The sequence below is a fragment of the Mus pahari genome, chromosome 9 (assembly GCF_900095145.1).
Source record: "Mus pahari chromosome 9, PAHARI_EIJ_v1.1, whole genome shotgun sequence".
NCBI lineage: Eukaryota > Metazoa > Chordata > Mammalia > Rodentia > Muridae > Mus > Mus pahari.
Window position 1 is genome coordinate 88,421,089 of NC_034598.1, and position 27,200 is coordinate 88,448,288.

At 48.6% G+C, this 27,200-nt stretch overlaps 2 protein-coding genes and 1 long non-coding RNA gene across 3 annotated transcripts in view; 1 reads left to right on the forward strand and 2 right to left on the reverse strand.

The window, feature by feature from the left end:
- The window catches only part of Stab2 (stabilin 2), a 175,870-nt gene extending 163,436 nt beyond the window's left edge, over positions 1–12,434 (forward strand). Inside the window, exons 61-69 of the mRNA XM_021204348.2 lie at positions 217–350; positions 2,957–3,122; positions 3,235–3,341; positions 4,589–4,708; positions 5,441–5,581; positions 6,774–6,881; positions 7,595–7,723; positions 9,811–9,927; positions 11,885–12,434. Of these exons, the coding sequence (XP_021060007.1) occupies positions 217–350; positions 2,957–3,122; positions 3,235–3,341; positions 4,589–4,708; positions 5,441–5,581; positions 6,774–6,881; positions 7,595–7,723; positions 9,811–9,927; positions 11,885–11,941 (1,079 nt within the window). The 3' untranslated portion in view covers positions 11,942–12,434. The remainder of the gene's footprint in view (positions 1–216; positions 351–2,956; positions 3,123–3,234; positions 3,342–4,588; positions 4,709–5,440; positions 5,582–6,773; positions 6,882–7,594; positions 7,724–9,810; positions 9,928–11,884) is intronic.
- The window catches only part of LOC110326179, a 35,766-nt gene extending 21,812 nt beyond the window's left edge, over positions 1–13,954 (reverse strand). The window contains exon 1 of the long non-coding RNA XR_002380775.1: positions 13,725–13,954. This is a non-coding gene — a long non-coding RNA (uncharacterized LOC110326179). The remainder of the gene's footprint in view (positions 1–13,724) is intronic.
- A 742-nt stretch (positions 13,955–14,696) lies between these two features.
- Nt5dc3 (5'-nucleotidase domain containing 3) overlaps positions 14,697–27,200 on the reverse strand; it is a 56,319-nt gene continuing 43,815 nt past the window's right edge. Inside the window, exons 13-14 of the mRNA XM_021205258.2 lie at positions 21,336–21,400; positions 14,697–19,038 (exon numbers count right to left, since the gene is read on the reverse strand). Coding sequence (XP_021060917.1) covers positions 18,786–19,038; positions 21,336–21,400 — 318 coding nt within the window. The 3' untranslated portion in view covers positions 14,697–18,785. The remainder of the gene's footprint in view (positions 19,039–21,335; positions 21,401–27,200) is intronic.

Consider the following 27,200-nt stretch of genomic DNA (forward strand, 5'->3'; position numbering starts at 1 on the left):
TTAGGCCATCTGCTACATATGCAGCTAGAGACACGAGCTCAGGGGGTACTGGTTAATTCATATTGTTGTTCCACCTACAGGGTTGCAGCCCTCTTCAGCTCCTTGGGTACTTTCTCTAGCTCCTCCATTGGGGACCCTGTGTTCCATCCAATAGCTGGCTGTGAGCATCCACTTCGGTGTTTGCCAGCTGACTTCATGATCTCTCTCTTCTTCTAGACACTACTGTTGGCGTATTCCATCTACGCTCCCCACTGGGCCAGTACAAACTGACATTTGACAAAGCCAAAGAGGCCTGCGCCAAGGAAGCTGCATCCATAGCCACCTACAACCAGCTCTCCTATGCCCAGAAGGTAGGTTCCCAATTAAGCAGAAGCCTCAGGCAGAGCAGACAGGGAGGGTGTGCAGTCAGCCGCCTCTAAAGCTGGAGAAAATCCCCGACTTGTACAATGCAAAGAGTTCATCATATCCAAAGTCAGACACCGGCCATGTGCCCAATACTGTGTAGAGGGTCATGTTGTCATCCTTCCCACATCCCTGGAGATAGATGTCACTCCTTTTGTTTGACTCATAGGGAAACTGGGGCTCAGAAAGGTTAAATGAAATATCCATCCTCATCCAGAGGTGGCGCATCCTGGAGGCAGAGTGAAGTGCAGATATCATAGGGGAAGCCAGCAAGGCAAGAACCACAGCCTGGGAGGGCCTCTCTGAAGTCACAAAACAGTCAGAGCTCTAGGGCACTGGTAAAAGGCAGTCCTTGAGTCAGCATTCCAGCCTGGCGTGGAGGAATGGCTCTCAAAGCCTCTGGAACCAGACGCCCCGCCCACTTGGAAAAGGCAGCAACAAGAGGCTGCATGCTGGTCCTTCCAAAGGAACAAAGCTTCCATTGCAGGGATCTCGCTTCTAAGGGGGGTTGAATCTCATCAAGTGATTGAAACCACTGAAACCTGTGTATGTCCCAGTGTGTGTGCAGGGCTAATGGTAGGGTGGCATGTTGAAGGCACTCCACATTCTATCACTGAGAGATTGGGATACACTGGGTGTGTCTAGATTTCCTGGGTGCTTGCTCAATGACTTTGTGCAACTTACTTTGTCTTGCCTCAGTCATCTTCTTTTAAAATAACTTTTTGAGAATTTCAGATATAAGTACCATATTTACATCATTTCTGCCCTTCCTCCCTGCCACCAATTCTTCCAATGTCCTCAAAACTCCTTTTCAAATTCATGACTTCTTCAGTTACTGTTTTGCACACACACACACATACACCCTGCTGAGTCCATTTAATGTTGCTCACATGAGTATTATATGAGCTGACCGCATGGGTTTGGGAAACTTTATCAGGGATAACTTATACCTAGAGAAAAATAATTCTCCCTCTCTCCACAGCCATTAACTGCCTGTAGCTCTTCATCTAGGGATGAAACTCTTCATCTGGGCCTTATGAGATGTCCCTCATTCATGTTGTCATGACAACCAGTGTGATCATGCAGGTCTTGTTCAGGCAACCATATTGTTGTGAGGTCATGGATGCAGGTTCCCTAGCATATACAGAGACACTTTTCTCTCCAATCTTACAGTCTTTCTGCCCCTCTTCTGCTAAGTCTTAGGTATATGAGCTGGGTTGTAGATGTATCAACTGATACATGTCACATGATTGCAGTTTTGGATCAGTTATTGATCTCTGTAATAGTCTCCATATGCTGTAAAGTGAAGTGTCTTAATGAGGGGTGAGAACTATGCTTACCAATATGTATAATGATAAGTATTTAGACTACAGTTAGACAGTGACTATAGTGGGTTCTCCTCTGGTGTCCATGGCCTCAGCAGTCACAAGTAGGCTAGGCTTGCAGCACCAGTCAGTGAATTTCCTATTGAGCAGGCCAAAAGCCCAATAAGACAGCTCCTGGTTACCTCCAAGATAAACGTACCATCCTCACACCTTTGGAAATATCTTTTTTTTTTTTTTTTTTGGGGGGGGGGGTTTTCGAGACAGAGTTTCTCTGATATCTTGTCACACTAATTGTGGTGGTTTGCAAACTTTTTATCTGGGTAGGACCACTGATTGCTTTAACCCATTGGCAGCTTGCACACAGCTCCTTCCATGCTATAAGAGCTGGTTCTCGGGTTGAAGAGATGGCTCAGTGATTAAGAGCACCGACTGCTCCTCCAGAGGCCCTGAGTTCAATTCCCAGCAACCACATGGTAGCTCACAACCATTGTAATGGGGTCTGGTCTCTTCTGGTGTGTTTGAAGAGAGCAATGGTGGTGTACTCATATGCATAAAATAAATAAATAAATCTTTGAGAGAGAGAGAGAGAGAGAGAGAGAGAGAGAGAGAGAGAGAGAGAGAGCTGGTTCTCTCAGGAAGGAGGTCCCCACATCAGTTCTAGTTTGATTCTTCCAAGTCTTATGTCCAAATAAGTGTCTTCAACAATAGGCTATTACCCTCAGGTTCTGGAAAACAAGCAAGAGCAATCACAAAAGCTTGTTTGGGGGTCTCCTGGACCCCACTGATCAATAGTGGGATCCCATGCCTGGCACTAGGAATTTTGTAGTTGATTATAGTTCCTGGGACAAATATTATCATCAATCATCTTTATTATCTGATAGAGATTTTAAAATTATAGCCACACAGGAGTGAAGGTGATGGTGATGATGAATTAGAATTCTGTCATCAATCAGTTTTGTTTTATTCATAAGCATTTGCCCTGGGATAAATGGCTGGAAGTAAATCCCTACTCAAAAGAGAAGCATGAAAGGCCTGGACACAAAGAGCAAGGAAATAACATGGTCATTCATCCAACAGCTTGATGGACAGAAATTTAGTGACCTACTATGTTCCAGGTTCTAGTGTAGGCCCCATAGAGTGTGCAGTCTGGGTAGGGATCAGAACTAACCAAATGACTCCACAGCAAAGAAGATGTTACTACTAATCCAGCCATGCCCCTGTCTCTGCAGGCCAAGTATCACCTCTGCTCAGCTGGCTGGCTGGAGAGCGGGCGGGTTGCCTACCCCACCATCTATGCCTCTCAGAAATGTGGGGGAAACGTTGTTGGGATTGTAGACTACGGAACCAGGACCAACAAGAGTGAAATGTGGGATGTCTTCTGTTACCGGATGAAAGGTCATTGCCCCATCCCCTGCAGGCTGTCTGCCTGGACAGCTGATTCCCAAGAGTGAGCAGGGTGGCCCAAACCTCACCTTACTGGGCGTGGCCCCTGTGCCTTTCCTTCCAGATGTGAACTGCACCTGCAAGGCAGGCTACGTGGGCAATGGCTTCTCGTGCAATGGGAACCTGCTGCAAGTCCTCATGTCCTTCCCCTCGCTCACGAACTTCCTGACAGTATGTACCCTGTCTGCCTCTGTTCTCATCTATAAAGTGGAGGTTCTGATGGTGGTAGCCTCCTGGGATGGTTGTGGTCTTTAAACACGTTGGTGTTTTGACACTGTAAGCATGTGGAAACTTCTGGATTCATCAATGCAATGCAGGTACTGCCTGTGTTTGCATCCAAAATGGTTTAAGAAACTGACCAAATAAACAAATAGCACGGCTATTTCTTATATCAATAGCATATCATATCAGAAGCAAATGGATACATTTTTGTCCATCCACAGAATCAGAATTTATTAACAGTAAATTCACAAGCTGTGTCTATTTTATTGGCTGTAATTTACCATGTAGTCATTTATGGTCTTGATAATATGACCACTGTCAACCATAGGTTCTTTTATTCTGCCACCAATACTAACTCTTGGTCCATCTATTATACTTCACACACTAATACACACACATGCACATGACAGATTGGCTACCAAAGAGGCCATAAAGCTCAAAGAGGCATCATGGAAGGCAGAGGACTGACTCAGTGCCCAGTCACCCCAAATGCTTAGATATTAAAAGAACCCAACGACAGAGACTAAAGGCAGCCTGGAGGCTCAAGGCAGGTAAGGCTCAGGGTTGGGCAAGTCTGGCTGAACTGTAACTGAATGGACCTCAGTAAGCAAGAAGGACTATGCTGAGCTGAAGACCTGGAACAGCCTGGCATTCTCTGCCCATCAATCATGAGATGCATGCACTGTACCAGATGGCTGGATGACAGATCAGTGAGGACCAGTGTTAGATGTCTCTTCCTTTATGGGTGAGGAGGCTGTGTCTACATCAGGAGGATGTATCATAAGTACATAGGCGGTTCCTTTTCACGTGTATGAATGAGTTGTTTATCAGCCTGTGCATCATGGCTCCTGCTAGACCGATGGCGGTGTCTTTGTGCATCCATGAGATGCAGAACCACCCTGCCTCTGGGTTTACACTCAGCATGGAGCAGCTGCTGCTCTGTAAGATGGAGCAGTCACCCATGGCAGGCACAGGCACTGTCTCAGACAGTGTGCAGCGGAGCAGTACCCAGAGCATCTTAGGACTCACTAGGATGTCCGTCATCCCGCGACTCTGCCAAGGCCAGTGTGAGGAAGTACAAAGGAAGTCAGACTTTAGCCTAGCAAAAGGGTATTCTCAGAGGCTTCTCCAGCTTCTCCAGCCACCCCAGCTCCCACACCACGGTGGCCCATCTGACACTTTCTTCTGTTCCCCAGGAGGTGCTGGCTTTTTCCAGGAGCTCAGCCCAAGGCCGGGCGTTTTTGAAACAGCTGACTGACCTGTCCATCAGTGGCACCCTGTTTGTGCCACAGAACAGTGGGCTACCGGAAAATAAGGTGAGTGGGATTCCTGGTGCCTACACTTAAGCCAGTAGTGTTATCTGTCACCATAGCAGGGTGCAAATCACTCCCCCAGGCATAAGGGAACAGGCCTGTCATCCCCGCACTTAGGAAGGAAAAGGAGCAGACAAACAACAGTCCCTGCCCTGATACAGCGGTTGACAGTTATCCAGCATGCATCTGATGTGCAGCTGCTGCTTCTGGTCTCCGCACTGTCAGTGGTCCCGGCTGGCCTGTTGATGGCTCTGTCCTGCAGGGTTCTCACAACCAAGCAGCCTAACCGGGCCATGGCAAGGAGCCAGAGGGCCGAGTACTGCTCGGTCCTCTGTTCACATTTGCCAATGAGTCACCAACCAACAGCTCACAAGGCTGGGTCCAAAGTCAGGGAAGGAGATAAGGGGCCAGAGGCAAGGAGGATCCAGGGAGGAAAGAAGCATGGGGGCCCCTGGTGCCATGAGTCTGACACGCCAACCTTCCGCATGAGTGGTCCAAAGAGGACTCGCCCAGCTCACCCTGGAGGCTGACCAGCAGGCTGTGAGCACCAGGTACTACCCAATCACAAGGCTGAAAAGAGATGCCTCTGCCTGCTTGGTACGCACGATAGACACCTCCAGGAAACTCGCTTCCTCTATGAGCCTTGGGAACGACCCCAAACACCCAAGAAGACCTCATTATGTCCAACAGACCCTGCTCAGACCTAAGGCTGTTCGTGTGCTTTGTCTCTCTTAGAGCCTGTCTGGGCGGGACATCGAGCACCACCTCACTAATGTCAACGTCTCCTTTTATGATGACCTTGTCAATGGTACCGTTCTGAAGACTAGGCTGGGAAGCCAACTGCTCATCACCTCCAGCCAGGACCAGCTCCACCAAGTATGAAAAGTTCTCTGGGTTTTATTGAGAGACCTAAAAAAAAAAAAAAAAAAATACATGCAACACTGGGCATGAGTAGACACGTGACTGATGCCAACTATTATAATGTGAACCTCGGCTTTAAATCCGCAGGCCAGGGTGGTATTAATGCAAACTGTGGCTGTGACATCATATACTCACAGGTCACCCCAGAGCCTTGGGAACAGGCTGGTCTCGGGATCTGAGTAATAAGTCTTGGGTATGAAACTGCTTTGCTTTGATTTGCTTTGGTTTTTTGAGACAGGGTTTCTCTGTATAGCCCTGCCTGTCCCAGAAGTCACTCTATAGACCAGGCTGGCCTCAAACCCTCAGAAATCTGTCTGCCTCTGCCTCCTGAGTGCTGGGATAAAAGGCATGGGCCACCATCACCCAGCCAGAGAAAAGAAACTATTTTGAAGATGCTTTGTTCTCTACCTTTGTTTCAGTCAGTTTGTTATTCTGTCTCAAGTATTAACACTTGAGCTTCCAAGTCAGATGACCGGGGAGTGAACCTCTGCCTCTTGTGAGCTGTAAGGACTTAGTCTACCCAGCTTCTCGGAGCTCATCTGATAAATAGGGACGAGGGTGGAAATGTTAATGATGGTGGTGGTGGTAGTGATGGTGGTGGTGTTGAGGACCACAGTGACTGTGAACTCTAATCCATAGGCTGTCAGAGGTCCAGTCAGAGTTTGTAATGTGGAAACACTGGGCTTGACAGGATGAGTCCTAAGTGGCAGTGCTTTAAAGGAGCCCCCATTCAACCTCTGTGCACATCCAAGCCACCTGAAGTCTGTTAGAATGTGACTGTCACTCCACAGGTGGGACATGGCCTCAGTGACACCTACACAACAAGTTAGAGCTTACATATTGTTTGCCACCACTCTAGAGGTCTAGTGCGGCCCAGACCCTCCAGGTTTACCACTTATTGCTCAGGCACTCTTGGACGGGCCATTTTCCTTCTGGTAGCTCATCTGTCACATACGGGTTGGAACAATAAGCCCAAAGGTCTCTGCAGCCCTCTGGTCAGCTTGTTTGGTGGCACAAAGCCAATGGGTGTTTGACAGTACACAGGAGAGGTTAGGCTTTTAGATCGAGAAGCCAAGTGGAAAACCTGCCTGTGTGGGGCAAGGGGAAAGAGGCTGCGGATCTCATGCCCTCTCCTCCGGTTCCCCAGGAGACCAGGTTTGTGGATGGAAGAGCCATTCTGCAGTGGGACATCATTGCCTCCAATGGGCTTCTCCATATCATTTCGGAACCTTTGAAAGCCCCTCCCACGGCCGCAGTGAGTGCTGGGCGGGGTGGGGGGCTCCTGGTAAGGAGCCAGGGAAACCCCCAAGTCAAACATGTACTCCCCAGAAGTCCACGAGCCGGAAAACCCCCAAGTCACTCCCCAGAAGCCCACCAGCTAGTTTGCCGATCAGAAGGGAAAGAAGAGTCAGGGGACCAGCGGGAGGGGAGTGAGAAGTGCTAAACTCTGACTTCTCCCAGTGTCCCTGAAGCCCAGTTTCCTCAGCTACACAGTGTGTGCTGAGGGGTTCACAGCACTTCCCCGTCCTGGGGAGGCTGCATGGAGAAACACTGAGTCCTTAAAGCAGTTGCTGGCACAGCCTGCATGTTCCAGAAAGGCTGGCTATGGTTATCCTTAGTATCCTAACACTCTCCCAGGAGCACATAGAAAGTTCCATAGCATGGCGGGTGTGCAAAGAAGCTCCAAATAAGACTGGCTTTAAAGCCTATTATATTTCTAGAAAGCTACAAATTGGACAAGTATTTATCCTCTCTGCCTCAGTTTCCCCATATGAAAAATGGGAAAAAAATGGTATCTGTATTTCTTCAGGTTGTTATACTAGACCCCAGCAGTGAAGAGGCCTAGAACTGTGTGCATTTGACATTGTTTTTTGAGTCACTCCATGTTGCCTGGTCAAGCGAGGGTAAACTCAGACATCCTCTCTGGGGAAGTCTCCAGTTTAAGAACTGAGTCCTTTCTCTGTGCAGACGGCTGCCCACTCTGGCCTGGGAACAGGCATCTTCTGCACTGTCGTTCTGGTCACTGGTGCAATTGCTCTAGCTGCCTACTCCTACTTCCGGCTAAACCAGAGGACAACTGGCTTCCAGCGTTTTGAGGTACGGGGTGGGGGGGAATGGGAAGGGGATGGTGGGGTTGCCTTTCATGTGTTTCTGTGCATGTGAAGGTAGCACACACCTGTGCCCCAGTGCTCTGCAGGCGGATGCAGCAGGATCAAGGTGTGTGTACGTGTGTGTGTGTGTGTGTGTGTGTGTGTATACATACATACATATATACATACACACATACCTGAGGTCCTCTGGCATCCATATACATGTACACACATAGGCACAAGACCAGATGTCCAAGACTGAGTGATTGACAGAGCCTGGGTTCATTGACTTGTGGCTCTAGAGACTGGGAAGCCCAAGACCAGGGGCTGGAATAACAGCTTCCGACAAGGGTCTCATGCCAACCCAGCTCACAGCAGAAAGCTAAAATGTTAACTAGAGAAGCGCAGAAGCAGCAAGGCCCAGGGACAGCCTCATTCATCACCAAGCCAGCCACTGTGACTCACACCTGGAAAAGAGTGATGCAGCACACAGGAGGCAGCCCCTCAGCCCTTACAGGCTGTGCCTCCCACAGTCAGTCCACACAGCGGGTTCTGGAGGAACACACATCAGGCACACCCCGACAGCCAGCTCCAGGAGCTAGGCTAGCTCAGAGGTGTCCTTCCCCTGGAGCTAGTGTTTGGTTGTAGCAATGAGAATAACCACCCCACCCGTGCTCTTGCCTCCTGAGGGGAGTCCCTAGATAGGTGCCCACCTTAGTGGGCACAGGAGTTGAGACTGGTCCTGAGAGTTGGGGATCAGGGTCAAACGCCCGCACAGCTTCACTCTCTAGCCAGCAAATCTCATTTCATTCTCAGTGCAGGGTCTGCTTCACATCATCAGCAAGCTTCAGAGCTGACCATTGGGTGGCCCATGTGTCAGTCACTTTTCTGTTACCATGGTAACATAATACCGTAATGAAACTAAGTGGAAGAAAAGGTCAGCTCATGGTTCTAATCCATGGTCATTTGGAGACATGGTCACTTGGTAACTTGGCCTTTGAATCTGTGGCAAGGTAGCACATTGTGGCAGGAACACATGGCCGAGTACTTCATGGTGGCTGGGGAGCAAAGAGAAAGGAAGAAGATGGGGCCAGGGTTCCCAAGTCCCCTTCATGGGTACAACCCTCAGATACCAAACTTTGTCCCACTAGGCCCCACCTCCTAAAGGTCCCACAGACTCTCAAGAATGCCAGGGGTGGGGTCCAGTCTTTAACCCAGAGCCTTTGCAAGAGACATCTCCAGACGTGCAGCAGCCAAGCATCCTTCCTTGTGGACTCTGTACTCTTCACTGGTCTCCTTTCCACACTCAGAGGATGCTGTGCAGCGCCCTCAGGCAGCAGCCCACGCCTTCCAGGAGATAGCTTGCCTATTTATAAGCCCAGAGGCAATGTCAAAAATATCTATTGCTATAACCAAACCACCACAACTAGACCACGTACCGCCTAGAGGCCTGTTCAGCTCACAGATCTGAAAGCTGGGTGATCCGAGACTGTGTGGCCACCCCCAGTATGGGCTGTCATGCTACAGGGGAAACTGTCCAAATTCCCCCACACAGTGCAGAGAATGAACTAGGGTGACAGCACCAAGTCCTGGCTCAGAGTCACAATCCCACTGGCTCATGCTTCACCCACTGTACACCTTGACCTCAACCAAAGGTTCTGCAGATACCACAGCACAAACAAGTTTCTGCCCTCCTAAATAGCTCAAATGGGGACTAAATTTCAAGACCTACGTGGGTGAGAACATTCAAACCATCATGTTTGAATATGGAAAACAAGTATGTATATCATATATAACCTTTCTAAGTTCAGGAATGTCCACACAACTCCAGGGTAACAAGAGGCTCAACAATGCTTACGGTAAGAGAATTGGCACCATAGGCCATGGGAACACTTCTGGGGTGTAGAAATTTCCTATAGGCCAGTTTGAGAGAGACACCTGGTCAGATATATAAGCTGTCACATGGGCCCAGTGCCTTCTCTCCCAAGTCAGTCATCTCAACAGTGTTGCTGAGAGAAGGCTCCTGAGAAGAACGACTCAGGGACGGGGACAGTCTTGCTGCCTCTCAACCCTTGTCATTCTCTTTCTGAACAGTCAGAAGATGACATCGATGCCCTGGCCTTTGGCAAGCAGCAGCCTGAGAGTATCGCAAACCCTTTGTATGAGACCTCAACGCCGGCACCCCCCGAGCCCTCCTGTGACCCCTTTACTGTGAGTTTGCACTTCACTCTAGGCCAGGGCTCCTCTGGGGTACAGAATGGCAGAGATCAGTGAGCTGCACCGTGGGGAGTGCGCCCCTCTAGAATGTCTCCGACAGCAAGCCAAGAACCCACTTTTCTGTTCAGAATGCCCATCTTTTCGGGTGGATGGCAGAAGCCTCAAACCAGAGGCTGCCTCGCCTCCACCAGATGGGGGTCGGGGAGGAGTGCTGCTCGCAGAAGTAAGCCTGCAGAAAGCCGTTCCCTTAGCTCTGCCCTCAGCCACTCTGCCTGGCAGAGCCACTTCTTGCTTGGGCAGTTGCCTTTGCTTGGGGAGATCTTTAACAGGCGCTGCTTGGATCTAGTCTTCCAAAGAACCATTCATGTACTGAGTTGGTGCACCCCATTCACATTGAATGGGAAAGGTGATGCCTGTCATTTTTGTAAGTTCTGGGCTGAGAAACTAGGGAAGGGCATTTTCCCCTACATAACCACAAAGAACCTTAACAAGCAGTGTACTGGGTGTCCTTGTCTGACCAGTACACCACCCAGGCTGGCTGTTTTGTTTCAGCCGAGGCAACATTGGAGTCTTGGCTTATATGGACTAACAGTCCTTCTGCGGCAGTAACCAAAGCCAGATGGCTGCTGTCAGTGTGGTGTTTAGGACACATATTTCTCTTACAAATCATGGTATAGTTCAGTTTTTTTAAAAATGACTCTGAAAATTCCATTAAATCAAATACATATCGTATTTATTTACTAATCAAGACAAAGTCCTGCCAGGCAGCCTTGACAGGCTAAACAGGGCAGGCTTTCCAGAACGCAGAGTCACCTCCTATCTCTCAAGTGCTAGGATGAGAGGCGTGTGTCACCATAGCTAGCTGTGTAGTTGAATTTTTACAGGTTGTCACTAAAACACTACAAAGCTTTCTTGCAAAACACTTTAAGATGCTTTACTGTAATAGCTGCAAACCCCGAATCCAAACCCTGTGGGGATTCGTATGTGTGGTAGCCAACTGAATTACCTTCACAGTAGGTTGACAAATAAACGCGTCACAACTTAACCTCCATACCTTCCCATATTTTGCCTTAAAGGCACCTTCAGCTTTAAGCATGACAGAGTCACCCAAGACAAAGGGACAGCATTTCTAGAGGCAGGATTCTGTTCAATTCAGTGGCACAAAGGCTTCAGTACCAGGACTCCTGAGCCCAGGATACCAACAGGCTACATGTCTGCCTTTTATACCTGCCCGTCTCTGTACATCCTTTTATACCTGCCCGTCTCTGTACATCCTTTTATACCTGCCCGTCTCTGTACATCCTTTTATACCNTCTGTACATCCTTTTATACCTGCCCGTCTCTGTACATCCTTTTATACCTGCCCGTCTCTGTACATCCTTTTATACCTGCCCGTCTCTGTACATCCCAAACAAACCGAAACCTCTGCTAACCAATGCTGCTTGTCAGAGCTAATGACAGTGGACGCTTAATAAGGCTCTGTGGCAGGAAGTAGGGCGTCCTGAGTTCAGCATCTCAAAGGCTCGCAGTCATCATGCTTCAGTATTTTCAATATGAAGGTGTGTCTATAACTCTATTAATCACCAGGGGTTAAATGTTAAATGGCTAACCCTCACACCTTCCTTGGGACGTAAGTATTCCTATAGTACCGAGAGAGACAGGGAAGCAATATTGAGAAGCACACAGGCAACTTCAAGCAGCAAAGCTTCAAGTATGCATGGGCCCAGCATAAGCAGCCCTAACCAGCACCCAGCCCTACCACCAGCTCCCACATGAGGCAGCAGCCTGAGGGAAGGCTCCCGAGACAAAGCGTGCTTTAGGCCCACACACCCCCTGCATGAAGCAGCACCATGAACAAAAGCTCAGTGAGGCCCCAGAGCAGAGCAGTGTCCCCTGGAAGGATGCAGGAGGGGCGTTCCTAACCCTAGCATCACCGCCCTCTTTCTTCCAGCACTCTGGAGAACAGGAGCTGGAGAACAGTGACCCTCTGGGGGCACTGAGGTCCTGACGTGAGAAGCCAGCCAACAGCCACAGCCACGGGAGCCCTGAGCCATCACAGTTGCTCGGTGACTCCCCAGCTCCAGCTGTCATTTGGATCATTTGTTTTAAAGTATGATAACACTCAGAAGCCATACCTCACCCTTCTGGCTAGTCCGGGGTTGTCACCATGGGTAAGGGACCTCTGCCTCCTCTGGGCCTCCACTGTGGCTCTCTGCACGTTCCAGATGGTGCTTAGTCTGTTCTGCCCTATCTGTGGGGAGCTGTGACCCTGTGGATCTCCTATTGACTGTAAGTGCCAAAGGCAGGGCTTCACCCCATATGTTCTGTATTCCAGTACCCAGAAGTGCCTGCCACACGGGTGCGCTCAATAAATGTTTTGAGAACAGAAAAAGTCACTGTGTACCTAGAAGGTGTCAAACTATGAAAACAAAATACGCTGGGCAGTGGTGGCACACCCCTTTAATCCCAGCACTTGGGAGACAGAGGCAGGCAGATTTCTGAGTTCAAGGCCAGTCTGGTCTACTGAGTGAGTTCCAGGACAGCCAGGGCTACACAGAGAAACTCTGTCTCAAAAAAACAAAAAACAAAAACAAAAACAAAAACAAAAGACAAGAAGAAGAAGAAGAAGAAGAAGAAGAAGAAGAAGAAGAAGAAGAAGAAGAAGAAGAAGAAGAAGAAGAAGAAGAAGAAGAAGAAGAGGANAAGAAGAAGAAGAAGAAGAAGAAGAAGAAGAAGAAGAAGAAGAAGAAGAAGAAGAAGAAGAAGAAGAAGAAGAAGAAGAAGAAGAAGAGGAGGAGGAGGAGGAGGAGGAGGAGGAGGAAAGCAAAATATACTTACCAAGGTTAATTATAGCCCTTCTGATTGGCCAACATTCATCCTATCAGTTATTTGATTTTGCTTCCTTGCATTTACTTTATACAAATGAGACTCCACACCCACTAGAGCACTGGTCAAATGGTCCATCAGAAGACAAGCCTTGCTGAGGGTGTGAGGAGCCAGAACTCTCAGGCCTTGCTGGTGGGAAATGTCCAGTGGAGGTACTGTGGGAAAGCCTCAGCTCCTCAGACAGCCCAGTGGATTGCCACAGAACCCAGGACTATCTCTCATAGGTGCGTACCCAAGAAGACCGAACACCCGTAGGCTCACATGTACTCATGGTGACATTGTTCATAACAGTCAAAAGGTAGAACACTAGTGTCCATCATCTGGTATGAAGGAGCTGTGATGTATCCATGCAACACACCCCTGAAAGATGCTGTGTTGCTATGTGACTGAGCTGTGGTGTATCCATGCAACACACCCCTGAAAGATGCTGTGTTGCTATGTGACTGAGCTGTGGTATATCTATGCAACACACCCCTGAAAGATGCTGTGTTGCTATGTGCAACAGTGTACATTAGAAAATGAAGTGTTATCTGGCCATGCCATGCTGCTCTTCCCTCACCCTCTCTACCTCCTTCCCTGTCCTTCCTACATAGCCCAGGCTAAGCCTTAAAGTCTAGACTCCCTGTTTGAGCCCCAGCATGCTGGGATCATGTGCTTCAGCTGTCATACCCAGGCTTAAATAAATAAATAAATACAATTTAAAAATCTTGAGAATGGAGAATTGGGAAGGGAATAAAAACCACCAGTCTAGTGACTCTTGCAGATAAGCAGCAGAGATCCAGAGAGACTGAGTAGCCTCGGGTGGCAGGACTTGCTAGGACTGGGACAGAACTGAGTGCTGTCTCCCCCACACCCAGGGCCTGCAAACTCGAATCTGTGTATTTGGGATAAAGATTTCAACGTACCGTCAACTTCTGGTCCTTCCTCGCTGTGGATACTTGCTCACAACTCAGCAAGTTTCTGTAACACCCACGCACCCTCCAACCCACCCACCTCAGAGGGCACAGTGTCAGCGGGATGGAGTCGCCATGGGGCAGGCACGGGTGAAAGCCCGGGTTGAACGGACCTCAGGTTCCCCCTCTTTTGCCTGTATACTCCAAATCTCTTCACCCCATTACATCATAGGTTTGCAGAGAAGTTACCACAGTTCACCAGAGAGGGACATCACACCACGAAGGAACAATGGCACATTTCCAGGAACCCCATCCCCTAGGACAGATTAGCTAGAGGCTCTGTGGCATCCATCATCCCAACACAAATAGAAACACTGGGAAACACGACACTCACAGGAGACATGAATGAGGGTCTGTTCAGCACAGCGAGGGCACGGTGCCATGCCAAGTCTATACACACACACTTAAAATACGCAAAGGTAAGGCATTCAATACTTATAAACTTATCCAAACCCAATAGCAAACTTTCTGAATATTCCTCAATTCTGTATTTCCTCAGCATGTTCCAGCTCCCCTGGTTAACGGTTTCAAGCAAACAAGATGGTGTACCCCACTCCATCCCCCAACATCACCACATACCATGTATGCCTGCCAGCCACCACCCACCCAAGGCAAAGCTCACACAAGTTTCTATTTGTGACTTAGTCCTAGAGCCCAGAAACAACCTACATTTCTCCCTTTCTCAATCCCCTTTTGTGGGTCCACTCACTTCCCTCTTTGGAAGAGCTGGGAATCGAATTCAGGGCCTCAAGCATGCTGGGTAAGCACTCTACCACTGAGCTGTACTCCCAACCCTAGGATTTTTTTTTTTTTAACCTTTGATTTATCTTCATAGAAATGGCCTCAAATCTGGGGGGAAAACCATGTTTTTGAAACTGGCTTAAATACACATAAACGGATAGGCATAACACACATACCAGGAGATACAACTCAAGCTTTTATTTGGCTTTAAGTTCATTATCACAACATAGACAATCAACACGTAGAATAAATAGCAAATTCACATTCCAAATAAATAGTAAACCTACTTTGCATTTATCATGCCTGATACCACACAGGCACAGTCATCCCACGACACGACACAGTGAGGAAATGGAGCTCAAGCCTGCGCTAACAGGAGAATGCGGGAGCGCTTTTGGAGGAGCAGACTGGAGACAAAAGCTTCATGCAGGAAGGCCTTCTGAGGGACACTGCTGGGATGGACACCCGGGAGGGCAAGATCCTTTGCAAGGCAAGCACAGGAAGGTCTTAGGAGCCCCAGAGGGAGCTCTGGAGCTGTGCCCAAAGTAGTGTTGGAGAGACCAGGCCATCCTCCCTTCACAGGGAACAGTCATGGAGTAAACACCCCCAGGAAAGGCATGTGATCTGAGGCAAGGCGGAGAAACCCATCAGCCAGCCACACTCCAGCCCCTGGGATGAGTTGGCCTTCTGTCCTGGGCCCAGCAGAATAATGAAAAGGGGCAACAACTCATAGCTTAAATCCACACAGTGAAGCAATCTCGGCTTAGCGCTGGCTGTGCCGAGCCAGGGCAGCTAAGGGGACTCAGCACACTGGCTTAGACCTTACACTAACTGTACCCAAGGTGGAAGGCTGCTGCACCAGCTCTAAGCAGAGAATCTTGCCATCCAAGCCGGAGGCAGCAAGCCACACCCTGGGCTGGTGAATCGAAGCCCAATAGCACAGTGTATCCATTTCTACAGAAGCCACAACAGGAGCCACCTGCAAAGCTGCAAATGGTTCCCTTATTAGAAAGGGGGCCCTCCTCTTCCTTCCCTTTGCTTAACCTATCCGTGGTCTAAAACGTTAGCTGAACTCAAGAACCTCGCTCACAAATAGTAAGGCCAAAAACACAAATAAATAAATAACATGAAAATAAGGGAGAGAGAAAAAACCCACCCAATGAAAGGAAATCATGCCAGGTCCGGTGGTACATTCCTCTTATCCCTACACTCTGTGGGGGCAGAGGCAAGCAGATCTCTATAAGTTTGAAGCCAACCTTCTCTACATAGTAACTTCTAGACCAGCCAGAGCTACACACTGAGACCCTGTCCCAAAATAACAAAAGAATGTCCTCAGGAGGGGAAAGAATGGATGGGCTCCCTAAGCAACTGAAGAGAACCACCCAGGAGCCCTGCATCTGGCCAAATGTAGTCTCTTGAGCATTTTAGTCGAGAGCCCCCAAGTAGGCTTTTGGCAGCAAGAGAGCATTTGGATAAAGTGGAACTGTAGTGTTTAGCACTTGCTGAAGGGAGGGGAAAGCCATTTAGTTCACCCAAAGCTATATTAGGTAGATGGCACAAGAGCTTTTCACTTCTCCCTCATTGCAATAAACGAGAGGGCTGATGGTTCAAAGCAACCTATAATTTAGTCTGCGATCTGACCAAATCAGCAGCAGGTGTACTAATGGTGAAGCGGGAACACGACAGAGACAGGCATGGGTAGAGCCAAAGGAGGAGAGGAGAGGATGGGAGGGGGAAAGAGGGAAGAAAGAGGGAGGAGGAGAGAAGGTGAAGAAAGGAGGGGGGGAGGAAGAGGGGAGGGAAGGGGAGGGTGTGCTATCTTAGGAGGAAAAGCAAGAGCTTTAAATACCCAGAACCTGAGGTATTTTTAAAGCCAGCTCTCCCCTGAAAAACCAACTCTGAGAAACCCCCAGCAGTGCGGACCACTCCAGTGGCCCCTGCTGGCACCGTGACCTTGCTGGACGTCACGCTGGCAGGGACCACCCTTAGACTGAATTGTTCACATGATTCTAAGAAATCAGTCTAAGCAATGTCAAAAAAAAAAAAACCCTATAAATTAAAGACATTAAAAATAATTTTACTGTTCAGTTTACAATTTGATTTTTTTAAAGGTGGAAAAAAGACCCACCTCCCCTTGTACTGTCCTCAACATGTACAAAAAAGAATACTCTAGAAAGAACAATATAGTGTAGCAGGTCAGACCCCCCAGCCAAGAGTCCCAGGGACAAGGTAAAACTTGTCCCGGCTGCACTAGATGAGGACAGTAACACAGGGGAAACGCCCTGTTCTTCCTACAGGGATGCTGTGCCAGCCACGCTGCCAGATCACGGTTTGAGTGTGCAGTCTGTCAGCTGCATGTCTGGTGCGACAGCCCAGCTGATCCCAGTACTGCCATACTTGGTGACCTCGGGACTGTGATCCCTGTACACAGGAATAGGCTATAAAATTCACTTCTCAAACCCAGGAGATGCTCCCTCCCCCAAGGCTCAGGTTGCCCACTGTAGGCATAAGAAAGCATCGCTACCTCAATCTTGAGTAAATAAACCCTCGAAACTGTCCACACCAGAAGAACAGACAATTCGACCAAAGATTCCTCCTACAAGCACAAGTTAGGGGCATCCCAGGCAACATGCATCCTTTTAGGACCCTGACACTGAGCAGCTGCCAAACCCCCCCCCCCCCCCCCGTGGCTAACACTGGGGAACGGGAACACAGGAACAGAAAAATGCCCATCTCATTCTAAAAAGGAGCAGAATACTGAACCCCAGTGTTTAGAACACAAGGGGGGAAGGAGGCTGAAGGGTCCCCTTGACAACAATGTTAAATACTACCAACATCAAAGATCCCGTGCTAAGACACAGCATTACAGTGAATGCTGCACAGCTCGTTTAACCTCTGCACCTTGCCAGGCAGTCTGTAACAGGCCAAGGAAGCAGCCCCTAAACAGCTGGTTAAGATCTACTCATTGAGGTAAAGATGCCAGAGCGCAAGTGCTCGCCACAAGTCTCCGTCATGGTCCTGCCTTTCTTTACACTTCTGCATGCACATACAGTTGCATGCCTGCAATACGACACTCAGGAGGCTGAGGCAGGAGAATTAAGTCCGAGGCCAGGCCAGGCTTCAAAGCAAGACCCTACCTGTGTGTGTGTGTGTGTGTGTGTGTGTGTGTGTGTGTGCGCGGGGGGGGGGGGGAGCAGCAGCTATAGCAGCAGCAGCAACAGCACCACATGAGCGCGGAAGCTTAAAATGAGTCAGGCCACGTGAGACGAGGCTAATATGGCCACGAGCACTTTCGTGGCATTTGCAATGAACGTGGTGTCTGCAATGAGAACGCCATTAAACAGAACTGTCGATAACAGCAGCCACTCCTGTGGTGCCCAAGCAGCAAAAGTGTTCAAAGCTACTACAATCAGATGTAATCAAGGATTCTTCCCTCCAGAGGGGGAAGGGCAGAAGAGATGTCCCCAGCTTGGCTCTCAGCATGAAATGTGGCGTTGTTCCAATGGCAAGCTGTCTATGCTGGATGTCTAACACGCAGGCTAGCCCTGGCCATAGGCTAGCCCTGGCCACTGGCCACAGGCTGAGTCTTTCTTGTCTTCTATAATGTCCAACACACTGGCTGAAAGGCAATTTTAGCGCGAGTGGCTGTCTTCTCCCACCTTTCCTAGGGAGGAGGGAGCCCACCCATTACCCCTTTGGGGCAGACAAAGCAGGTAGACACTGTGACAAATGCTTCTTGTTCTCCCTCAACAAAGTCATTCCAAGAGGCCGTGGATTCTATGGGAAAATGTCTTTGAAAGCCTAGGACCATGAGATGGGGGGGGGGGGNNCTGGCCACAGGTAGGGCTGCTCCTGCAGTAACCTGCTTTCTGTTGTCGCTGCAGATCATCATGCCCTTGCGGTCCCCAGTGCTGCTTGTAAACAACCAAGACATGTCTCACAGAATCAAGAAGTGTCCACTCTTGACCTACGGAACACAGGCAGCCATCAAGGTCTCACTTGTCAGAAGCCATCAAAAGGTCTCACTCATCAAGGGGCCTGATGTTGCTGGTTCCACAATAAACAAGATCTCATCGGTGTTTCACAGTTGTGTGGAGAAGGGCTGGGAGGCCCCAGGCGGCCAGCTCCTGTCTCAACCTGGACAGGACAGTATTCATAGTAAGGTAGAAAAAATACAAAAGGCGCATCTGACTCTGGGAAGCAACTCTCAGGCTACCTGACCCTCTGTGAGGCCACGAATGCCTCTGGCTTTTTCCTCAGGCAAACAGAGGATTACTTGGCCTGAGCCTCCTGCAGCAAAGGGGCTTTGAAGGCAGACGGGCTGTCTGACCACGCAGGGAGTTCATGTTGCAGAGGAGTCCTCCTGGGGTAGAATGTATGGTGGACGTCATAGTTCAGGAGGCAGCTCAGAGAAGCCATGTAGATGTCAGCGAATCTCGACAGCCGCCTCAGGAAGTAGGTTGGATTCTGGTCTGTGCGGAACAAGCTCCCAAACTGGGCATTGAAGAAACTTTTGGTCATTTCTCTGAAATTTCATGAAGGAAAAAGAAAGCGACAGAGAAAAGTTTTAAAGGGTTATTTGTTTGTTTGTTTTTGTTTGTTTGTTTTTGAAAAAAATACTTGAGTAAAAATATCTTTAAAACAAAACCTACTGGAGAGAAAAAGCAGCCATTGGCCAAGGGCAGACCTAATATCAATCAGGAAAAAAACCCGTGAGTCAGGTATGGGGCCCACAAATCCCTGAGGTCAAATCAGGCAGCCAGCCTGGGCTACAGAGATATGAGGCCCATGCCTGTAATCTCAACACCAGGGGACGGGGGTTAGACGATCAGGAAGCTAGCCTGGGCTACGCAATGAGGCCCTGTCTTACAAGACAAATAAACAAAGCACAAAACACCATCTGTCCAGCCAGCTCTCAAAATAGCCTGTTACACCCCCAACTCTGTACCAGCTAAAATGCTACTTCAAGGCTGCCCCATGAATTACGTGCTCTTGCAAATGCACACTGTGAGCCATTCTGAGTGGGCAGAGCTGCTTCAGAGCTACTGAGACAACGAGTTCTCCATGTTGCCAAGAACTAAGCAAGGCACAGAAATAAAATGCTGTAAAGAATTCTCTCCTGGAGGAATTACAATTATTGTGTTGATCTCCACCTCCCAGGACAGACCTTCAAATGCTTCGCACGCTCCCTCCTAGCCTAGCCTGCAGCATCTTCAGTCAGTCAGTCAGTCAGTCAGTCAGTCAGTCAGTCAGTCACCAAAGCCACAGTGTTTCCCCTCTGCAGGCAAACCTCTGTGCATTCCTATCAACATCCTCCACACAGACTACTCCAGCAAAATGGATTAATACCATTTGAATGGTGTTAGATTCCTTACTAACACAGGAAATGCTTAACTTGTTGCACACTGTGCATAAAAGTCACATACTAATAGCAGTTGTCTGTTGTCATCAAAGACCAATAGATAGATGCAACTATCAAACGACCACAGCTGTTAAAACCCCAGCTAGGTTGCTGCAGGTGAACAACATAAATGGTATTTAAACGTTCACTGAAACATTTCTTTAAGACATTGAAACGAAAGCTTCCAGGGGCTGGATAGATGGTTCTGTGGTTAAGAACACTTTTTGTTCTTACAGAGGCCCTAGGTGTGATTACAAATGCCCACGTGGCAGCCCACAACTGTCCATAACTCCAGTTCTGAGGGAATCTGATGTCCTCTTACAGAGGACCCAGGTTCAATTCCCAGCACCCACATGGCAGCTCACAACTGTCCATAATACCCAGGGGACCTGATGTCTTCTTCTGACCTCCATGGCCACAAGGCAAGCATGAGATGCAGACTTTCATGCAGCAAAACACTCCTACTAATTAAAGAAGAAGAAGAAGAAGAAGAAGAAGAAGAAGAAGAAGAAGAAGAAGAAGAAGAAGAAGAAGAAGAAGAAGAAGAAGAAGAAGAAGATATGGCGATGTTAGAGATGTGAAGCCAACAGGAAATCGCTGGCAGGTGAAGCTTCCTCAATGAGCATTTTAGGTCCCTAGAAGTGGTGACCCATTCACTGTAGACAGACCCCAGGCCTTCAGAGACAGAGGCCCTGAAGTCAAACCACATCACCCCCTTTCCCACTCTCCTCCACTCCACATTTTTACAGCAAAACAAATCAGTTCAGAATAAGCCTGAGCTGCCCAACAGTCTGAGGAAGAGACTCAGTCCAGGCTTGGACTCTGCAGAACCCTTCAACATCCCTTGTCAACTCTGGCTGCCGTCATTCAAGGACCAGAACCCCAGACACAACCAGTTTCCAAATCTCAGGCTATGACAGAGCATGGGACCAACCACATTCGGTTCACAGGCAGTGTGAGCATCCATCATGGGAAAGCTCCCTGTGGGCAACTGTCTCCCTAAGGACACACTGATGAGAATTCTGACAAGTGGAAGGCTTTCTTCACCAAGAAAAGCTGGGGGCACATTCCTGAAACAGCAGGGAGCATAACTAGACTGCAGGAGCCCTGTGTGTTCAGAGCCAGCCTCCAGCACTGCCCAAACAGCCAGCTACCATTGGCTGCTAGTCAGGCCGGGAAGAAAAACACTAAAAAGCCACCTTTACAAGGCTTTCAGTGGCAAAGGCAGAGGACAGATGGAGATCGCAGCAGGCTTTGAAGAAACGCCACACATCACCATCAGCAGAGAACTGACCCTGGATCTCAGAAGTCATGGTCACACTTGGGAGCTAAAATACGATGTTTCCTGAAGTCTCCTTGGATGCACAGCACACACCAAGGGCAGGATGGGTATCGGCAGGTGATGAACAGGACAGACTCACCTCATCTCCTTCCTCTCCTTTTTCCACTCCTGCAAAACCAGCTGTGACTCAGCGTCTCTGTGGACCTGCAGGGACATAAGCCAATAGTTTCCAGGGCTCTGCTTTCGAACGCACTCAGTAGCAGTAAGAGTTACTTAATGGGCAATTTTTCATGAAGGAATCCTTCCTCCTCCTTAAGTCTAACAGGTGGGGACTTGTGTGAAGTACCCACTTTCCCAAGTGAAAGCCTGGCTTCTTGACACACAGAGAAGCTCCAGCTGTCCAGTATTGGAAACCTCAGGTGCGGGCTGCTCTTATGTCAACCTGACACACTAACTAAAGTCACCTGAAAAGAGGGAACCTTGACTGAGAAAAATGCATTCGTAAGATCCAGCTCTAAGGCATTTTCTTAATTAGTTGTGGATGGGAGAGGGCCCAGCTCATGGTGGGTGGAGTCATCCCTGGGCTGTTGGTCCTGGATTTTATAAGAAACCAGGCTGAGCAAGCCAGGGGGAGCAAGCCAGGAAGCAGCATCCCTCCATGGCCTCTGCATCAGCTCCTGCCTCCAGGTTCCTGCTCTGCTTGAGTTCCTCTCCTGACTTCTTTTGGTGATGAACAGTGACTTGGATGTACAAGCCAAATAAACCCTCCCCTCAACTTGTTTTTTGGCCATGGTGTTTTGTTGAAGAAACAGAAACCCAAACAAGACAGCTGGCTTAGGGCTGGAGTGAGGGTTCAGCAGACAGAGGAGCCTGCCACCAAGCCTGGGGATCGGGCTGGAGTGAGGGTTCAGCAGACAGAGGAGCCTGCCACCAAGCCTGGGGATCGGGCTGGAGTGAGAGTTCAGCAGACAGAGGAGCCTGCCACCAAGTCTGGGGATCGGGCTGGAGTGAGGGTTTAGCAGACAGAGGAGCCTGCCACCAAGCCTGGGGATCGGGCTGGAGTGAGGGTTCAGCAGACAGAGGAGCCTGCCACCAAGCCTGGAGATCTGAGCTCTATCCCTGTTGAAAGGAAAAAACCAACTCCTGCCTGAAAGAAATCCTCTGAGCTCACACAAATGAGGAGGTGTGTGAACACTCTTGCGAACATACACCACTCTAAGACAAGTGTAGCTTAACCAAGAAAGATATGAAATTATGAAAACATGAAACTTATTAAATGTTTTATATAAACATATTACATACACATATGAAATGTGATGTGCCCATTACAAACATGTATTTTTTTATTGGCTGTTTTCTTTATTTACATTTCAAATGTTATCCCCTTCCCTAGTTTCCCCTCCCAAGCCCCCATCCCATCCTACCTCCCCCCTGCTTCTATGAGGGTGTTCCCCCACCCACTCACCCACTCCCACCTCCCCGCCCTCGAATTACCCTACACTGGGGCATCGAGCCTTCACAGGACCAAGGGCCTCTTCTCCCATTGACAAGGCCGTCCTCTGCTACATAAGCAGCTGGAGCCATGGGCCCTTCCATGTGTACTCCTTGGTCGGTGGTTTAGTCTCTGGGAGCTCTGTGGGGGTCTGGTTGGTTGATATTGTTGCTCTTTTTAAATACACATTTCATGATACCTACTCCCCCTCCTCCTGGAATATGATTGCAGTGGTTGACAAGTGGGCAAGGTGGGGTGGCTAGTGTCACAGTACACCCACAGATTCTAGCTAAGCCCACGACAGCTGGAAACGAACACTGAATGAGCATGTTTTAAACTAATTCGAGACAGGAGAGAACAGTCTTAGTTTCTATATCCCTTAATGTTACATTAGCGTCAATGGAAGGGAAATGTGACTTTCTCAGGAGTCAAAATGTAAAGCAGATGGAAAAAAAATTGATGGACAGCACCCCACAAGCCATTATATGGCACACAAACAACCAGAGTCAGGGACTTACAACTGCTGGGGACACATGGTGCTGCTGCAATTCACCACCTCAGGCAACCTTAGGACTCAAGAGGACAAGACTATACAACAGACCATGTGCTTTACACGTGACAGTCAAAGGCCTGCTGCCCAGCTCAATAGTCAACCAGACAAAACCTGTCCCGACTGAGCCCAAGACTTGGACTTCTTGCCTGGTATATGTCACCACCCAGGATGTAGCTGACACTGAAAATATCCTATCTGTGCTCTACTGTAGCTCTGAGCTGGCACCACTGTGAGTTTTGAGAGGGGTTCTATAGACATGTTTTTAGTTAGGGTTCACATTTATTTTATATGTGCATGGGTGTTTTGCCTGCATGTATGCCTTGCCTATTACATGCATGTAGTGCCTATGGTGACCAGAAGAGGGCATCAGATACCCAGGAACTATAATTAGAGATGTCCTGTGGGTGCTAGGAATCCAACCTGAGACCTCTGCATGAACAGCCAGTGCTCTTAACTCCTGAACCATCTCTACAGCCCTGGCGTCCACATTTCACATTAACAAATTACACACCACAGACTCTAGAGATAAAATCCATAGGGTACCTTGAGGAACTTCTAGACATGCAAAATATGGAATATGGGGGAAGGGGAAGAGATGTGTGTGCGTGCGTGTGCGTGCATGCATGCGTGCCTGCATGCATTCATTCAGTACCCACTGAATACCAGGCTTCCCTGTGCCAGATACTGAAGACATAACAGGCAAAAAGATGGCAGCCACTATGGGAACAGTCCACAGAAAACCCTGGGACAGCCCAATCTTCAGCCTCAACTCTGGCCACCACTCCATCCTAAACCATAAACTAGGCCCCTGGGACCTCACATAAGCAGGAAGGAGCTCGCTCATCAGAGATAGGGTGCTTATATCTATGACATTCCTAAGCAGAAACATGAGTGGGAGGCTCTTATCAATGAGATCCCTGGCCTGATAAAGGAGACCTCAGAATTCTCCATCCTCTCTACCAACAGTGACAGATGGCACCTCAGTCGGGGACTTCCCAGTCTCCAGAACCGCAGGAAGCAGGTGGTACTTAAGCCATTGGTCTATGACAGACTGACAGCAGCCTGGTGTGAATGAGACAGAGCCACACCTGCAAGAGGGAAGTCTCCAGGGTGGTGACAAGCCTGAGAAGTGCCAAAACTAATCTCTTTCTCAAAGTAGCTGCCAGAAGCCATGCAAATTCTCCTCTGCACTTCCAGCCCTCAGGGGAACCCAGTGCAGGCTCTGCAGATGGAAAGAGCCTTCTGGAAGATGCAGGTTCAAGCTCCAAGTCCAAGGACCATTCTCCAGGTCAGCGTTGCCAGAGATGGGGCAGACCATGTGACAGCCACCTCTGCTTCTCTACCACCAGTCCTGACTTTCTTTCTTAAGATTTTGCTTTTCTTGTAGACTTTATTTACTTGGGGAGAGGGCACGTATATGTTAGCATGAGGAGATGAGAGGTCAGAGGTAAACTGCAGGATGGATTCTCTTCTGAGAATCACAGAACTGAACTCAGGACACCACACTTGGCATTTTTATCCACTGAACCAACTTACAGTAAGCCCTGGTCCTGAAGTTAGAGGGCACCCAAGGACAATGGTGGCACCCAGCAGACTGTGACCACAGGCTACAGGAGAAATGCAGAGCAGCTTTCCCAGGGCAGGGACACCCAGCTCTATGCCTGTCCTGAGGTAGCTCTTCCTGGGCCTGGCTATGGCTCCCTCGCACCTACCCTCCAGGGCTTTCTCCATCACTGCACCACATCAGGAATCTCCTCACCAGAACCCATGTCACCAGCATCAAATATGCTTGTCCCCCATGTGAGAAAAATCTACCCTCGGGTGCCATCTCTTCTCTACAAGGGACACTGTCAAACAAGCTTCAAGTATCAAGCCTATTTAAAGTACTTGGGTCTAAGTTATTAGTCACAACAATACTTTTTGTTCAGTTGGTGTTGATGTTGGTATTGGTTTGGTTTTGGTTTTGGTTTAAGACAGGGCTTCTCTGGGTAGTTTTGGTTATCCTGGAACTCATTTTATACACCAAGCTGGCCTCAAACTCACAGAAACCCACCTGCCTCTGCCTCTTAAGTGCTAGGATTAAAGGCATGCACCACCAGTGCCTGGAAATATTATTTATTATTACTTAATTATTAAATTATTACACAATTACTTATTTCACTGAGCAGCTAACATGGGAAGACTAACCACAAGCCCTCAGACACTCATCGTCTCTCTCTCCATAACTGTCACTCAATAGAACCAGCTCTGTGTGGGTAAAACACGGCCCTCCCCCGTCTGATCAGGATACTGCAAGCAGGCCAGCCCAGCAGCTCATATCAGGTCAGCCAGATCCAGGTGGCACGCATTCCACTGCCTGCTTGTGAGCTGACAAATGAGGCTCTTTATAAAACTGGGGCTGAGAAACAAAAGAATCATTTCATCACACACCAAAATGACAAAGAATCTGTATTTCAGCATCTATGGCTTACTGGGACAGCTAAAGCCATTCTGCTCATAGTACCTATGGCTGTACTGAGAAAAACTGAGTGCTTATGACATAGTCCACAGCCCACACACCCTATAATATCCACTCTCTGGCCTTTAAAGAAATTTGCTGCCCCTAAGTCCGTATGTGGTCTGAATGGCCTCCTGCAAAGGTCTATCACCAGCTCTATCAGCAGCAGTCATAACCATTTTAAACGTACTTCACGACTAAGGAGAAACTTCTATCCTTCTGCCTAACTCATCAGACTTAACGCCAAGTAACTGCTCTTCCTCAAATTAAACCCAACCTCACAGGACATGTTTTCTTAATAATGGGATACCTTCTCTGAAAATAACCACCACAGGAACGTTCTAGATCATGGAATTTTCCAGACTGGGGCTGTGGTGCTGAGGGTTGAGCCGTGAGAAAAGACACTCATCTGGATGTTTAACTGACAGCCCACCCCTTGAAATGTGGTGCCAACAAGGGTGTCAATGCACCAGAGCTCGAGGGGACCAGGCAGGTAAAGACCAGAGAGCTGAACACCAGAGTGAGGCCAGCACCAGGGACTTCTCTGCTGAGCTCAGAGACTCTCTGGATGGACATGTGCAGGCTGTGATCTCAGGCTTGTCCCGGAGAGCTGAGAGGAGGAAATGAGCACAAGGGCCTAACCTTCAGTCAGTCAGACTTCACGGCTACATGGCTTCATACCACAGACGACTCTATAATGAAAAGTTACTTTCGCTCTCAGCCTAAGTTTTCTCTCCTATAAAACCAGGGTAGAAATATACATGCTAATTCCCTAACCAAGTCTTGTGTAATTCATTCCATATGTCACAGAAATATTGTCAAGGCCACCCATTCTCTTAGTCAAGGCTACCCATTCTCTTAGCCATCAAGCATTTTTCATAGGCCAGAAAGAAAAATAAACAAAACCTGTTTCCAGAGCCATGTGTCATGTGGTCACTACAGTCATGACACACAGGTCACTTGAGAGTCTGATCAGATGCACAGTCACAGAAAGAGTTCAAGTCAGGCAGAAGCCGCCTCCCTTATCCTCAGGGCATGTCCCCGAACCCTTATAACCTAAAATTGTGGGCACTATCAAACCCTATATACACTGTTTTTCCTGTCTGTGCATACCTATACCAAAGATCAATTTATAAATAAGGCACAAAATAAGGGATCAATACCTAATAATAAAACAGGAGCTTTAACAATATTCTGTAAACATTACTTAAAACTTATGAATTTGTTCCAAATTGTTCCATTTCCTATTTCTGGACTACTTAACCATAGGCAGCTTAACTAAAACCACAGAAAGAGAGCCCCGAAGTAAGACTATCACAGAGCTCAGCTCCGCCTGACAAGCACTTCCAAGTGGCACAGAAAAGCCCAGCCTTAGGCATCCCACAGCCTAAAGCTGAGCCTCTCTGCATCCCACAGCCTAAAGCTGAGCCTCTCCATCCCACAGCCTAAAGCTGAGCCTCTC